This window comes from Pongo pygmaeus, chromosome 1 (genome assembly GCF_028885625.2).
Source record: "Pongo pygmaeus isolate AG05252 chromosome 1, NHGRI_mPonPyg2-v2.0_pri, whole genome shotgun sequence".
In the NCBI taxonomy this organism is placed as follows: Eukaryota; Metazoa; Chordata; class Mammalia; order Primates; family Hominidae; genus Pongo; species Pongo pygmaeus.
The window spans coordinates 87,564,538-87,577,559 of NC_072373.2; the positions used below are offsets into that span (position 1 = coordinate 87,564,538).

Consider the following 13,022-nt stretch of genomic DNA (forward strand, 5'->3'; position numbering starts at 1 on the left):
GGAATACTATGCAGCCATAAAAAATGATGAGTTCACGTCCTTTGTAGGGACATGGATGAAATTGGAAATCATCATTCTCAGTAAACTATCGCAAGAACAAAAAACCAAACACCGCATATTCTCACTCATAGGTGGGAATTGAACAATGAGAACACATGGACACAGGAAGGGGAACATCACACTCTGGGGACTGTTGTGGGGTGGGGGGAGGGGGGAGGGATAGCATTGGGAGATATACCTAATGCTAGATGACGGGTTGGTGGGTGCAGCGCACCAGCATGGCACATGTATACATATGTAACTTACCTGCACATTGCGCACATGTACCATAAAACCTAAAGTATAATAATAATAATAATAATAATAAAAGAAAAAAAAAAAGAAAAAAAAAAAAAAGACCCACCCCATGAATGACATCCTATCTTGTGACAACTTGTTAGTGGAAAATAAAATTTATTCATCTCTTTTCTAGATATAATTTTTAGAATCATTTATCTAGATGTTCATTTTTATACTTTTGGTCAGTACTTAAATATTATTTAAGATGCATTTATAAAGCTCAGTCTTTTCATGCAAATAGCATTTTAGACACAGAGAACCCTTACTAATGACCAATGATCTATGGCCCATATTTAAAGAACCACCTTTGTCTTTTTTTTTTTTTAATCCTCTAAAATAACAACAACAGTAACAAAAAACTGGAATAGCCTGCCAGAGAAAATTCAGAAACTACATTCTTTTGAATTCCTAAGTGCCACCAAATATTTGGGCAAAACAGAGTAAATGAATAATTTGAAACAAGGCTTCTCGACCTTGACACCATTGACACTTTAGGCCAGATAATTCTTTGTCGTAGGAGACCGTCCTGTGCATTGTAGGATGTTTAGTGACATCCCTAATCCCTATTAGATGCCAGTGGTATTATTTCACTTTCCCACTTGTCACAACCAAAAACATCTCCAGACATTGCCAAATGCCCCTTTGGGAGGAGGACAAAATAATCTTTGGGTGAGAGCTACTATTATAAGGTGATAAGAAGATAAAGCCCAAAGTTAGATATTCACTGAAAGAAGTTCTATGACTCTGCAACCTCACTGAAGCATCAATTTGTTTTTATGCATTATCTTAAAGTTTCTCCCAAGTTTCATATTTTCTCAATGAAATAATTTCTTCAAGTACAAACGACACTCCAGAGACAAGATACATTTATTTTGCTGCCCAATTATTTTCTTAAAAAAGCTTAATGTTTGATAAAATAAAACAAACTTTTAGTACCATAGAAACCTTTCAACATGTACAATGACATATTATTACTATGTACAACTTCAAAAACAAATGCTTCCAGCTCCAAGTAAACTGATGTTGAACATCCTGCCTATATTTCAGCGGTACGAAATTTCCTGGATGGCCAATGGTCTCCTTGGCTTGGAAAAAAATATATAAATAAGACCTTCAATGAGTTGGGAATCATAAAAATGCTATCTGAAATTCAGTCATCTGGATCTTGGGAAGTTTGCAATAGCTGTGAGAGTTCAACAAGCAAAATAAAATCCTGTGGATATTTAAACTTCAGTTGTCCAAGACGTCTTGTAGGTTCACAGTTGGTCTATCAAAAATAAAAGCTATTCCTATCGTGGCAAACAAAACTTGGTATCTGGTTCAAATGCCATTTTTCACCAGCTCATGAACTCCATTCTCATCGATGATTAGAGGTGCATGGAATTCTTTATCTGCCACATAACTTTCTAATCCCTAAAAAAAGGATTGAAATGAAACACAATTAGAAAATTTGCACTTGCCGTGCAATGCTGGACTTGCTATAATGATGATTTAAAGCACAAATGCCAAAAAAGGTTGAGATGCAGAATATAAAAGTCAAAATCTATTTAATAGACATTTTAGAGTAGACTTAATGACTGACTTGTCAAAGCATAAAACAAAAATATAAAAAGAAAATTACTCTGATCATTTCTATAGTTAATAAGATGATAAACATTTTTCCTATAATCATCTCTCATAGAGTTAACTTTTTTTTTTTTTTGAGACGGAGTAGTCTCACCCCTCTGCTCACTGCAACCCCCACCTCCCAGCTTCAAGCAATTCTCGTGCCTCAGCCTCCTGAGTAGGTGGGACTACAGGCGCCTGCCATCACACCCGTCTAAGTTTTTGTATTTTTTAGTAGAAACAAGGCTTCATCATGTTGGCCAGGCTGGTCTCAAACTCCTGACCTCAAATGATCTACCTGCCTTGGCCTCCCAAAGCGCTGGGATTACAGGCATAAGCCACCGCAAGTGGCCAATAGAGTTAACTTTCTAAGCAAGAAAGCTATCTCTGATGCTACAACAAAGCAATACAAAGATCTCCAGGAAAAATATTACATAAGTAAAAGAACAGAGACCTCTAAATCCCCAAGTTTTAAAAGTGACAGTACTAAGTACTTGAACAAACTAGACTCCTTGAAAGAAAACTTACATTGCATTTAAAAAAAGCCAGGTGATTTATCTAAAAACCAAGGCTGATTATGTATTTTTCAAAAGCCTACTGCATTTCAATGAGTAGGTGAAATGGACTAGATATTGTAGATGTCTGTTAATGGCAACTAATCCACTTATGGGATAGATGCAAAGCCATAACACGAATTCTCAAAGAGAAGAATTCAGAACAAATGCAGCTTCTCAACTTGTTCCCAGGAAGAGCTTCTCAGGACAGGACCATCAGAAAATGCTGCACCTTCTCTAAGGACATCCCTACTTAAACATAAAACAATGCCAGAATTCTACTTTTTAAAAAAGTTTTATTTCTTTTTTTGTAATTTTTTTTTTCTTTATAAAGACAGGTCTCACTATATTGCCCAGGCTGGTCTCAAACTCCTGAGCTCAAGCAATCCTCTTGCCTCAGCCTCCCAAAGTACTGGGATTACAGGAGTGAGCCACTGTGCCCAACCTTATTTCATTTTTAATTGACAATAATTGTATATATTTTTCAGATACAGTGTGATGATTCAATGCATGTATACACTGTCGAATAATCAAATAAAGCCAATTAACATATCTATCACCTCAAATACTTATCCTTTCTTTGTGGTGAGAACATTTAAAATCCACTTTTTCATTATTTTCAAATATACAAAGCTTTGTAAAAGAATAGAGGAAAAACTAAAGCAGACTTACTTCTCCAGCATAGGAGATAAGAGGAGAGATTTCACACTGGATTGGTACATCATTGGCATCCTTCAAGCTAAGAAAAAAACAAATTTGTGTTAAAGATTTTGCTTCCCATGTTACTTGCCAGAACAAAAGCACAAACCATAACTTTCCTCTGAGAAGCTTGCAGATAACAATTCTTCCAGTTAAACAAATGGAATAGATGCTACCCTGATGATCACTAAATTCCCTGAGGATTAAGTTAATATGAAATTCTCAGGTCAGAAGGACACTATTTGGGGCAAGTGCCAATAATTACTGGTAGCTCTTTACAGCACTTCACTAGTTTTTACACACTGTCCCCTTACATACATCTCATTTTTTACCATTTCCAAGTTTCAATTTGATAAAAAGGTGACTACTTACTAGGTATATACTATATGCCAAGCCCAGTGCTAGGTGCTCTGAAGCCTTCATATTGCATTTTAATCTTCACCACTACCTTGGTACTATTAATGCTGACAATCATTCTAAAGCTGTACTATCCAATACAGAAGCCAATAGCTGCAGAGGGCTACTTAAATTTAATTAAAATTTTTAAAACTAATTTAAAATTTAAAATTCAGTTTCTCAGTCATAATAATCACACTTTAAGTGTTCAGAAGCCATGAATGGCCAATGACTACAAAATTGGACAACAAAGATATGCAACATTTCCTTCACTGCAGAAAGTTCTATCAGACAGTTAAATTATTTCCCAGTACATGTTTTTTCTGTACAACCCAAATATCCTAGATTAGCTGAGCTAATTTATTCAATATGTTTCAAAGTACTTCTCTGTTACCAAAAGTCCCTTTTTAAAGAGCTAAGGCAGAATGCACTCAAGCAAAGACAAGGTCAAAGTCCCTATTTGTTTCATCTAGGTCACAACCTAACATTTATAGCAATTCTGAATTTCTAAGTTATCCAACACAAAAGTCAATAAATAGTCAATGCATTTGCAGTCATTAGACCTCTTTGTTATTTGCCACTTCAAGAATCTTACCAATAAGACACAGGGCACAAAAATATTAGTCTCTTGTCAAACCATAGCTTTTTCTGTGCTTTCCCTAAGTACACAGTCTCAAACTTTGCTGGAGTCAATAAAAATCAGAGGGCTTCTGAGTTTAGCTACAGGTCAACCTTTCTCTAGCATTCAAAGCACTCTCTATCCTACTTCACCTTACTTATCCTGAGACTCTCCACTCAAACCAGACCAGTCACACTCTTTGGATTATTCCAAGTCATTCTCAACTATGGTCCCATAAAAACCATACTCATCCTCCAAGATTTGGCTCAAGCCCCAATCTTCTCTTGACCACTGCATTTCATAGTGATTGTCTCCATCCATTTATTCATATAAAAAATAAATGTGGCTGGGTGCAGTGGCTCACACCTGTAATCCCAGCACTTTGGGAGGCCGAGGTGGGTGGATCACCTGAGGTCAGGAGTTTGAGACCAGCCTGGCTAACATGGTGAAACCCTGTCTCTAATAAAAATACAAAATTAGCCGGGTGTGGTGGCATGCACCTGTAAAGCCAGCTACTCCAGAAGCTGAGGCAGGAGAATCGCTAGAACCCAAGAGGCAGAGGTTGCAGTGAGCCGAGATTGCACCACTGCACTCCAGCCTGGGTGACAGAGCGAGACTCTGTCTCAAAAATAAATAAATACATTAATTAATTAATTTAATTAATGTGGCTGGGTGTGGTGGCTCATGCCTATAATCTCAGCACTTTGAGAGGCCAAGGTGGGCAGATCACTTGAGGTCAGGAATTCGAGACCAGCCTGGCCAGCATGGTGAAACCCCATCTCTACTAACAATACAAAAAATTAGCTGGGCGTGGAGGCGAGCATCTGTAATCCCAGCTACTCAGGAGGCTGAGGCAGGAGAATCGCTTGAGCCCAGGAGGTGAAGGTTGCAATGAGCTGAGATCGCTCCACTGTACTCCAGCCTGGGCGACAGAGCAAGACACTGTCTCAAAAATAATAATAACAATAATAAAAAATAAATGTATTAGACACCTGCTAAGTCACTGCCTCCCAGAGTAATTATTGCTATAGCACACATTTAGCACATAATCACATACTGCCTGAAAATGTTACTTAACATTTATGTATGTGCATCTTGAACATCCCAGTAGTCTGTAAGAGGTGACTTATTTCTCTTGTATAAGATACTTCAGCACCTAGGATACTAATAGCACCTATAAACCTATGAGCAGGCCTACCAATGCTTGTCGTCTGAACAAATAACACTATGAAAATAGATGACAAACTAATGAAGGGAAAAGAGGAGGCATAGTGGGGCACACACCTCTCTACATACATGCCAGACTCTACCACAAGAGCTCAAGACGTCTAGTCCAGACCTTCTGGGGCAACTCAAAGTCATACAAAACCAAATGAATTTTGAGTAGGCACGCCAAGGGAAAAAAAAGGAAAAAATGAGGACCCACCCCATTAATAAGATGTATATAGCCCAGTCCCACCTAAACCCCTGAAGGATTCAGTGTAGCAGGAACAGAAGGTGGCTGTGAACCCAAGAAACACATATATAGCTGGCCTGAATATGTAACTTCCATTCTACTACCACAAAGATACCCCAAGAAACTAAGGAGTCAACTTCAGTAAACAAAATTGGATGCCCTGAAGGAGGGAAAACAGAAGCTACCATCACCAAAAGTAAAATCTCAGGATATAAGCAAATTAGCCCAATAAACCTACTGCCCCACAATTCTTTAGCCATTCATCCTTTTGGTAGCTAACACTATTCAGTAAGCATTAAGGTGAGAAATGAAAATAATATCGAGTCAGAACTCAGCATGGTTGTTTCCATTCTTTCAGAATATCTCCTAGCTGCTTCTTCCCTCTTTTACACAATATACTTCCTTTTCATCTCTCACTATTGCATGATGTTCTTCACCTATGTCAGGTCATCCTTTGGTGCTAAGGATTATGCAGGAACTCTTTTTCAGTGCATGGTATCATTTAAAGCCAAACTTTGATTTCACTTTAATTATTCTACAAATGGCTAAAATGAAGTAAACTGGGCGATGGGGGATATTAAATAAAAGAGTAAGAATAACGTTTAAAGCTTTTTGTATCTTAAGTAAGATAGCTAGATGCTGTCTTCAGTTATATAATTAACAATCTATTACACCGTTAGGTTAAAAGCTATGGTTCAATAACAAAGAAATTTAGTCAAAGTTTTATTTCTTAAATATAAAAGCAGCTTGCTTCCATATATTAAAAATGGTGGATGAGACAGAAAGTGACAAAGGGCTCTGCATCCCAGTTCCCAAGGCAGGAGGGACAACAGTCATCTATGGCAGCAGTCCCCAACCCCTGGGCCATGAACCGGTACTACTCTGTGGCCTGTTAGGACCTGGATCACACACCAGGAGATGAGCAGTGGGCAAGTGAGTAAAGCTTCATCTGTATTTACAGATGCTCCCCACCACTCACATTACTGCCTGAGCCCCACCTCCTGTCAGATCAGTGGCCGCAACAGATTCTCTTAAGAATGTGAACACTATCGTGAACTGCCCATGTAAGGGATCTAGGTTGTGTGCTCCTTATGAGAATCTAATGCCTGATGATGTCTCCCATCATCCCCAAATGGGACCATCTAGTTGCAGGAAAACAAGCTCAGGGCTCCCACTGATTCTACATTACAGTAAGTTGTATAATTATTTCATTACAATGTAATAATAATAGAAATAAAGTGTACTATAAATGTAACATGCTTGAATCATCCTGAAACCACCCTCACCACCCTAAGTCTGTGGAAAAATTGTCTTCCACAAAGCCAGTCCCTGGTGCCAAAATAGGTTGGAGACCGCTGATCTACAGCACCTATAAGAAATTGATCAGATCTTTGAGTCCACTTCCTTGTTTACAGAATCACATCCCAGAAACACTGACACTCACAGGAATTTGGGCAGAGGAATGGCACAGACAGGAAAAAGCACGTGGGTGACACTGATGAAGGTGCTACTCTATTTCTGAGATAACTTCCATCTCCAGATCTTTTGCCCTGCATATATTTCCCAAATTACCTTAAAAACTTTTTCTTTCTTTTTTTTTTTTTTTTTTTTTTTTGAGATGGAGTCTTGCTCTGTCACCAAGGCTGGAGTGCAATGGTGCAATCTCAGCTCATTGCAACCTCTGCCTTCCAGGTTCAAGTGATTCTCCCACCTGAGCCTCCTGAGTAGCTGGGATTACAAACGTGCACCACCACACCAGCTAATTTTTGTATTCTTAGTAGAGATGAGGTTTCACCATGTTTGCCAGGCTGATCTCGAACTCCTGACCTCAGGTAATTTGCCCGCCTTGGCCTCCCAAAGTGCTGGGATTACAGGCGTGAGCCACCACACCCAACCTTAAAAACTTTAACTTTCAAAGTGTAACAATAACATCAAGCTGTCTCTTAAACTATAAAGATAATGGCTTTTCCAAACTCTGTCAGTACCCAGATGGGAGAGGATATGTGTTACTTCTAACTAAAAATGATCTGCCATTAGGATAAAAAGATTCTTTAGAAGCAAGATAGTAACTGACTAAAATTAATGCAGTGACCAAAAAGGAGAGCTGTTAGTGTGAGAATAAATCAACAGAACAGTTTTCTCCATATTAAGGGTCATCAAATATGACAGGAACAATCAGCCTTTATACTGAGAGCAGACACCGAATTCCACAAGACACATCTTCAGAATGGTATTTTTAACCCCGCATAAGCTTATGTTAAAGGTGCAAAATGTGTTCTCCCTGACCTGTAACCTGCTCTGGATCTTACCTATCATCTGAAAATCTGTCAGTTCCAGCTCTAACACCTGTGGTCAGATTCTTTAGTAAAGCATGCTCCCCATTTCCAGCATGCAACAAGATTCTGAGTTAGTGTCATCCAGAGAGATACCTGCCACCAAGTAAGCAGTGCACCCACACCAAAGCTTCAACCATCCTCCCTCCAGACCCCCAAAAGGCAGAGCACTAAACTACGATGCCAGTTAGTATGGAGGGAAGCACAGCCCCATCACCATGCACTGTAGGCAGGCTGGTATATTTACTTGTGATTGACATCAGCTGTGATGGTCTCTGACTTCCCATTTGTAGCACTGCTATGTGGGAATAAATAAGCATTAATGGGAATGGAAGCAAATCAAACAATAACAATGAAATGGAGTTGCAAAATATACTTGATTGAATGGTATGTATTTATGGTAAATCATAAATTTGTCCCAAGAGACCAAAAGGGGGTAAAAAAATAAAAATAAAAATAAAAATAAAACTCAATGGCCAAAGATGAAACATGAGGACAATGTGACATGCCAAGAGCAAGCTTGTTGACAATACAGACCCCAAAAGTGGCCTTGGACTGGGAGATGAAAGCTACCACTGCTGCTTCTTGTAAAACCAGTTATGTACCAGTAAATTCCAATGTTCAGTGTTCTCTAACATTTTATTATTTTTCTTGAGATGGAGTCTCACTCTGTCACCCAGGCCGGAGTGCAGTGGTACAGTCTCAGCTCACTGAAACTTCTCCCTCCCGTGTTCAAGCAATTCTCCTGCCTCAGCCACCCAAGTAGCGGGGATACAGGCATGCGCTACCACGCCCAGCTAATTTTGTATATTTAGTAGAGACAGGGTTTCACCATGTTGGCCAGGCTGGTCTTGAACTTCTAACCTCAGGTAATCTGCCTGCCTCAGTCTCCCAAAATACTGGGATTACAGGCACGAACAACCGTGCCCAGCCCAATATTTTACCATTTATTGAGGCATTCTTGCAGTCAGCCATCTTATCCATTAGGAATATAAATTAAATGGCAGAATGCTTTTTACATAAGTACGGATATACCAGATGATTCGGAAAGGGAAATTCTAGGTGCCAGTGAAGGTTTCATCACAAAATACAAGATTTAGGCTGAGCGCAATAGCTCACACCTGTAATCCCAGCACTTTGGGTGGCCGAGGCGGGTGTATTGTTTAAACCCAGGAGGTGAAGGTTGCAGTGAGCCAAGTTCACGCCACTGTACTCCAGCCTGGGTGACAGAGCAAGACCTTGTCTTAAAAAAAAAAAAAAAAAAAGATTGGCCGGACATGGCAGCTCACGCCTGTAATCCCAGCACTTCGGGAGGCCAAAGCGGGCAGATCACCTGAGGTCAGGAGTTCGGGATTAGCCTGACCAACATGGTGAAATCCTGTCTCTACTAAAAATACAAAAATTAGCTGGGCTTTATGGCAGGCGAGTGTAACTCCAGCTACTTGGGAGGCTGAGGCAGAAGAATCACATGAACTCAGGAGGCAGAGGTCGCAGTGGGCAGAGATTGTGCCATTGCACTCCAGCCTGGGTGACAAGAGTGAAACTGTCTCCAAAAAACAAACAAACAAAAAAAAACAGATTTAGCTGAAAAGTACTTTATCTTGGATTTAAATAACTACAATACCTTCTTTTTTTAACTTCTCAAAACCAAGGCCATTTCTAAAGTATTAGTGAATGTAATCGACATTTACTTCTCTTCTAGACACCTTCCTCAGTGACCTGAAAGTGCTACAGTGAAAACTGCCATTGGACTACAATTTGTAGGTAGCCTGGGGGTGGCGGGGCTATGAGTGGGTCTCACAGACAGTACTATTAACAGTAGTGAGGTCGGCCAGGCCCAGTGGCTCACACCTGTAATCCCAGCACTTTGGGAGGCCAAGGTGGGTGGATCACAAGGTCAGGAGATCGAGAGCACTCTGGTCAACATGGTGAAAGCCCATCTCTACTAAAAATACAAAAATTAGCTGGGTGTGGTGGCGTGTGCCTGTATAGTCCCTGCTACTCGAGAGGCTGAGGTAGGAGAATCGATTGAACACGGGAGGGGGAGGCTGCAGTGAGCTGAGACTGCGCCACTGCACTCCAACCTGGTGACAAAGCAAGACTCTGCCTCAAAAAAAAAAAAAAAAAAAATAGTGGTGAGGCCACAGATACATGGGCAGCAACAAACAATCCTCTGTGGCTGAAGGACTTGCCCTGTAGTATAGTGTGTTACTGATGGGCTTTAACCATATGGCACACCAAAAAAAAAATATCTTCTGATCATTATTTAGTAGAAGTCTTTTTGCTGTCATGGTGGCAATGTTTCCAAAAAATAAAAATTAAAAAAAGAGACATTTGAAAGACTCCTCTTCACAAGAAAGTAAAACAATCATTCTCTTTGTAATAGGCAAAGCTACTGTTATTTCACGTCAGGAACTGTTCACACATCAAAACTTTGCTTTTTAAAAAAGATCTAGGAATACAGAGAGAGAGAGAGAGAAAGAAGTCCAAGAGGAAAAGTCCAAGAAAGCATTCATACGAAAGAGAAAAGATACTGACTTACCGGGGAATTGCTGGAAGACGAGAGCCATTTTCATCTATGAAGTGGCCCCCTGCATTGAGGACCCAGCAATGATGAAGGGACATCAAAGCATGCCTTGCAGTAGTAGGGTTATCTTTCCCATTCTGACTGTCAGCATTTTTTAGTGGGGAAAACTCATCTTCTCGCAATACTTCATATACCACAAACTTCCTAGAGTGAAACCATATAAAGACCTCTTTATTATGAAACTGCATACACAGCTTCTAACCCTTTAACATAGCTAAGGCTTTGGTCTCAACAATAGGCTTTCCTATTCCAATTTGAATGATGAATAAAATATTGCTCACCCTTGGACTAAAGAAAGTTGAAATTTTCTTTTTCAATGCAAAATGAGAAATCATTTGCCCCCTCAACTATAGAACAGTTCATCTTAAGTCAGAAATATTAGAAATCTTAATGTACAAAGATCACATTAGTATCTGTTCTGGAAAAAAAAAAAAAACAGGCAAAAAAGATGATTTAGAAATGGAAAGATTAATTTCATTTTATTTATTTATGGTTTTTTTTTGAGACAGAGTCTCACTCTGTTACCCAGGCTGGAGTGCAGTGGCGCAATCTCAGCTCACTGCAACCTCTCCTCCTGGGTTCAAGAGATTCTCTCACCTCAGCCTCCTGAGTAGCTGGGACTTCAGGCATGCACCACCACGCCCAGCCAATTTTTGTACTGTTAGTAGAGACAGGGTTTCACCATGTTGGCCAGGCTGGTATCCAACTCCTTGGCCTGAAGTCATCCACCCGCCTCAGCCTCCCAAACTGCTGGAATTACAGGTGTGAGCCACCACACATTAACTTTATACAGCTTATTTGTCTTTCTCATTTTTGCGCTCGTCAAATTCTAAGACAAGCATCTCAACATCAAATGTGATCTTTATAGAGAGCTATATAATCTAAAAACATGTTTACTGAAACACCTATTCACAGGGCAGTAAGAAGATATTCTAAATACAAAACGAGACAATTCTTTATCTTAACCTTTTCAGTTTCTCATCCAAAATAAATGACTTTAACAACTTTACAGGAGACCAAGGCGGGGCATAGTGGCTCAAGCCTGTAATCCCAGCACTTTGGGCGGCCGAGATGGGAAGATCACTTGAGGCCACAAGTTTGAGACCTGCCTGCTCAACATAGTAAGACCCCATCTCATTTAATAAATAAATAAATATATATATATAAATATATACCTATATAAATATATATATAAATATATACCTATATATATAAATATATATAAATATATATAAATATATATAAATATATATAAATATATATAAATATATATATAAATATATATAAAATATATATATATAATATATATAAATATATATATATGAAAAAAAACTTTATAGGAGCCAGAAACTAGTTGATTTAAAAAAAAAAAGTTGTACTCATAGGCAACTCAGATCACACTCCTGGTTTTATTCTAGAGAACCATAATGAATCTAGACTACAAACTCACAATCAAAATGCCATGTGAGATATGTGCTATCAAATGTTTCCTGAAAACAGTTTCATGCCTAAGAGAGTGAAAAGCAGCATTTTAAGACATTTATTTAACCTTATTGGTACTATTCAAAGCATACTTTGCAAACTGGAAGATGTCAAAGACAAATTTTTCCATCTTTATTCCATTGGGTTTGTCTGGCTTAATTAACTGTCCTTGGGTATCCACATAAGGAATCTTCTTTTGAGCCACATGGTGCTGCAACTGAGGTTCATAAACACTAAGAAGCAGGAGGAGAAAAGATATAATCACGTTCCAGATTTAAAATGCCAGAAAATCTTATAACACTCAGGAGCAAATGTGTCAACAACCAATACTAAGATTTTCAAAGTGAAGAGCATTTAAGTTTCAGTTCATATTTAAATAGTAAATGAATAGCTTTCCCCCAATCATCTCTTTATATTTAAAAAAAAATCAAATAATGGTCTCCACTAAAACTGTGTACGTGTGCATTAAAACTGTATCCATTACAAATGCCTTAAAACTGTATATGTGTACATTAAAAAATGCATTAAGTTACTATGGATGAAACAGTAACACAGCTACAAATGGCATAGAATGGAAAATATTTTGGAACTGGAGTTGATATTCTAAAGTAATGCATATTAACTTTTTAAAAAGTAGACAGTCATCTTGAATGTCTAAAAGCTAAGTGAAATCTATAGTGAGAATGTCCTTCATTTAAAACCATGGTGGGATAAAATAGCTCTTATTTTATCCTTTGTAGCACTACCCGCTGATTTTCATGCAGGTGTCAAGTAATTTCTTCACTCTTTAGCACACTAGTTTCTAAATGCCAGCCTGGGAATCGGCTGAATTAGAATTTTGTGGGCAGCTTTCTAAAAATATAGATGCCCCGAACCCACCTCCTGAAATTCTAATTCAGTTGGTGTAAGGTGAACATCTGTATTTTTAAAAAGCTCACAGTTGTGGTAAAGA

At 38.7% G+C, this 13,022-nt stretch overlaps 1 protein-coding gene across 4 annotated transcripts in view; it reads right to left on the minus strand.

Moving 5' to 3' along the window:
* Window positions 1-1,188: 1,188 nt before the first annotated feature.
* Window positions 1,189-13,022, minus strand: part of UAP1 (UDP-N-acetylglucosamine pyrophosphorylase 1) — a 38,408-nt gene continuing 26,574 nt past the window's right edge. For 2 of the 4 annotated variants that reach the window (XM_054485661.2, XM_054485674.2), the window contains 4 exons: window positions 12,163-12,303; window positions 10,544-10,732; window positions 3,171-3,237; window positions 1,189-1,752 (listed from right to left, as the gene is read on the minus strand). In XM_054485661.2, the coding sequence (XP_054341636.1) occupies window positions 1,660-1,752; window positions 3,171-3,237; window positions 10,544-10,732; window positions 12,163-12,303 (490 nt within the window). In that variant the 3' untranslated portion in view covers window positions 1,189-1,659. Of the gene's footprint in view, window positions 1,753-3,170; window positions 3,238-8,248; window positions 8,300-10,543; window positions 10,733-12,162; window positions 12,304-13,022 lie in introns of all 4 variants that reach the window. The other 2 variants (XM_054485632.2, XM_054485641.2) reach the window with 2 other exon arrangements.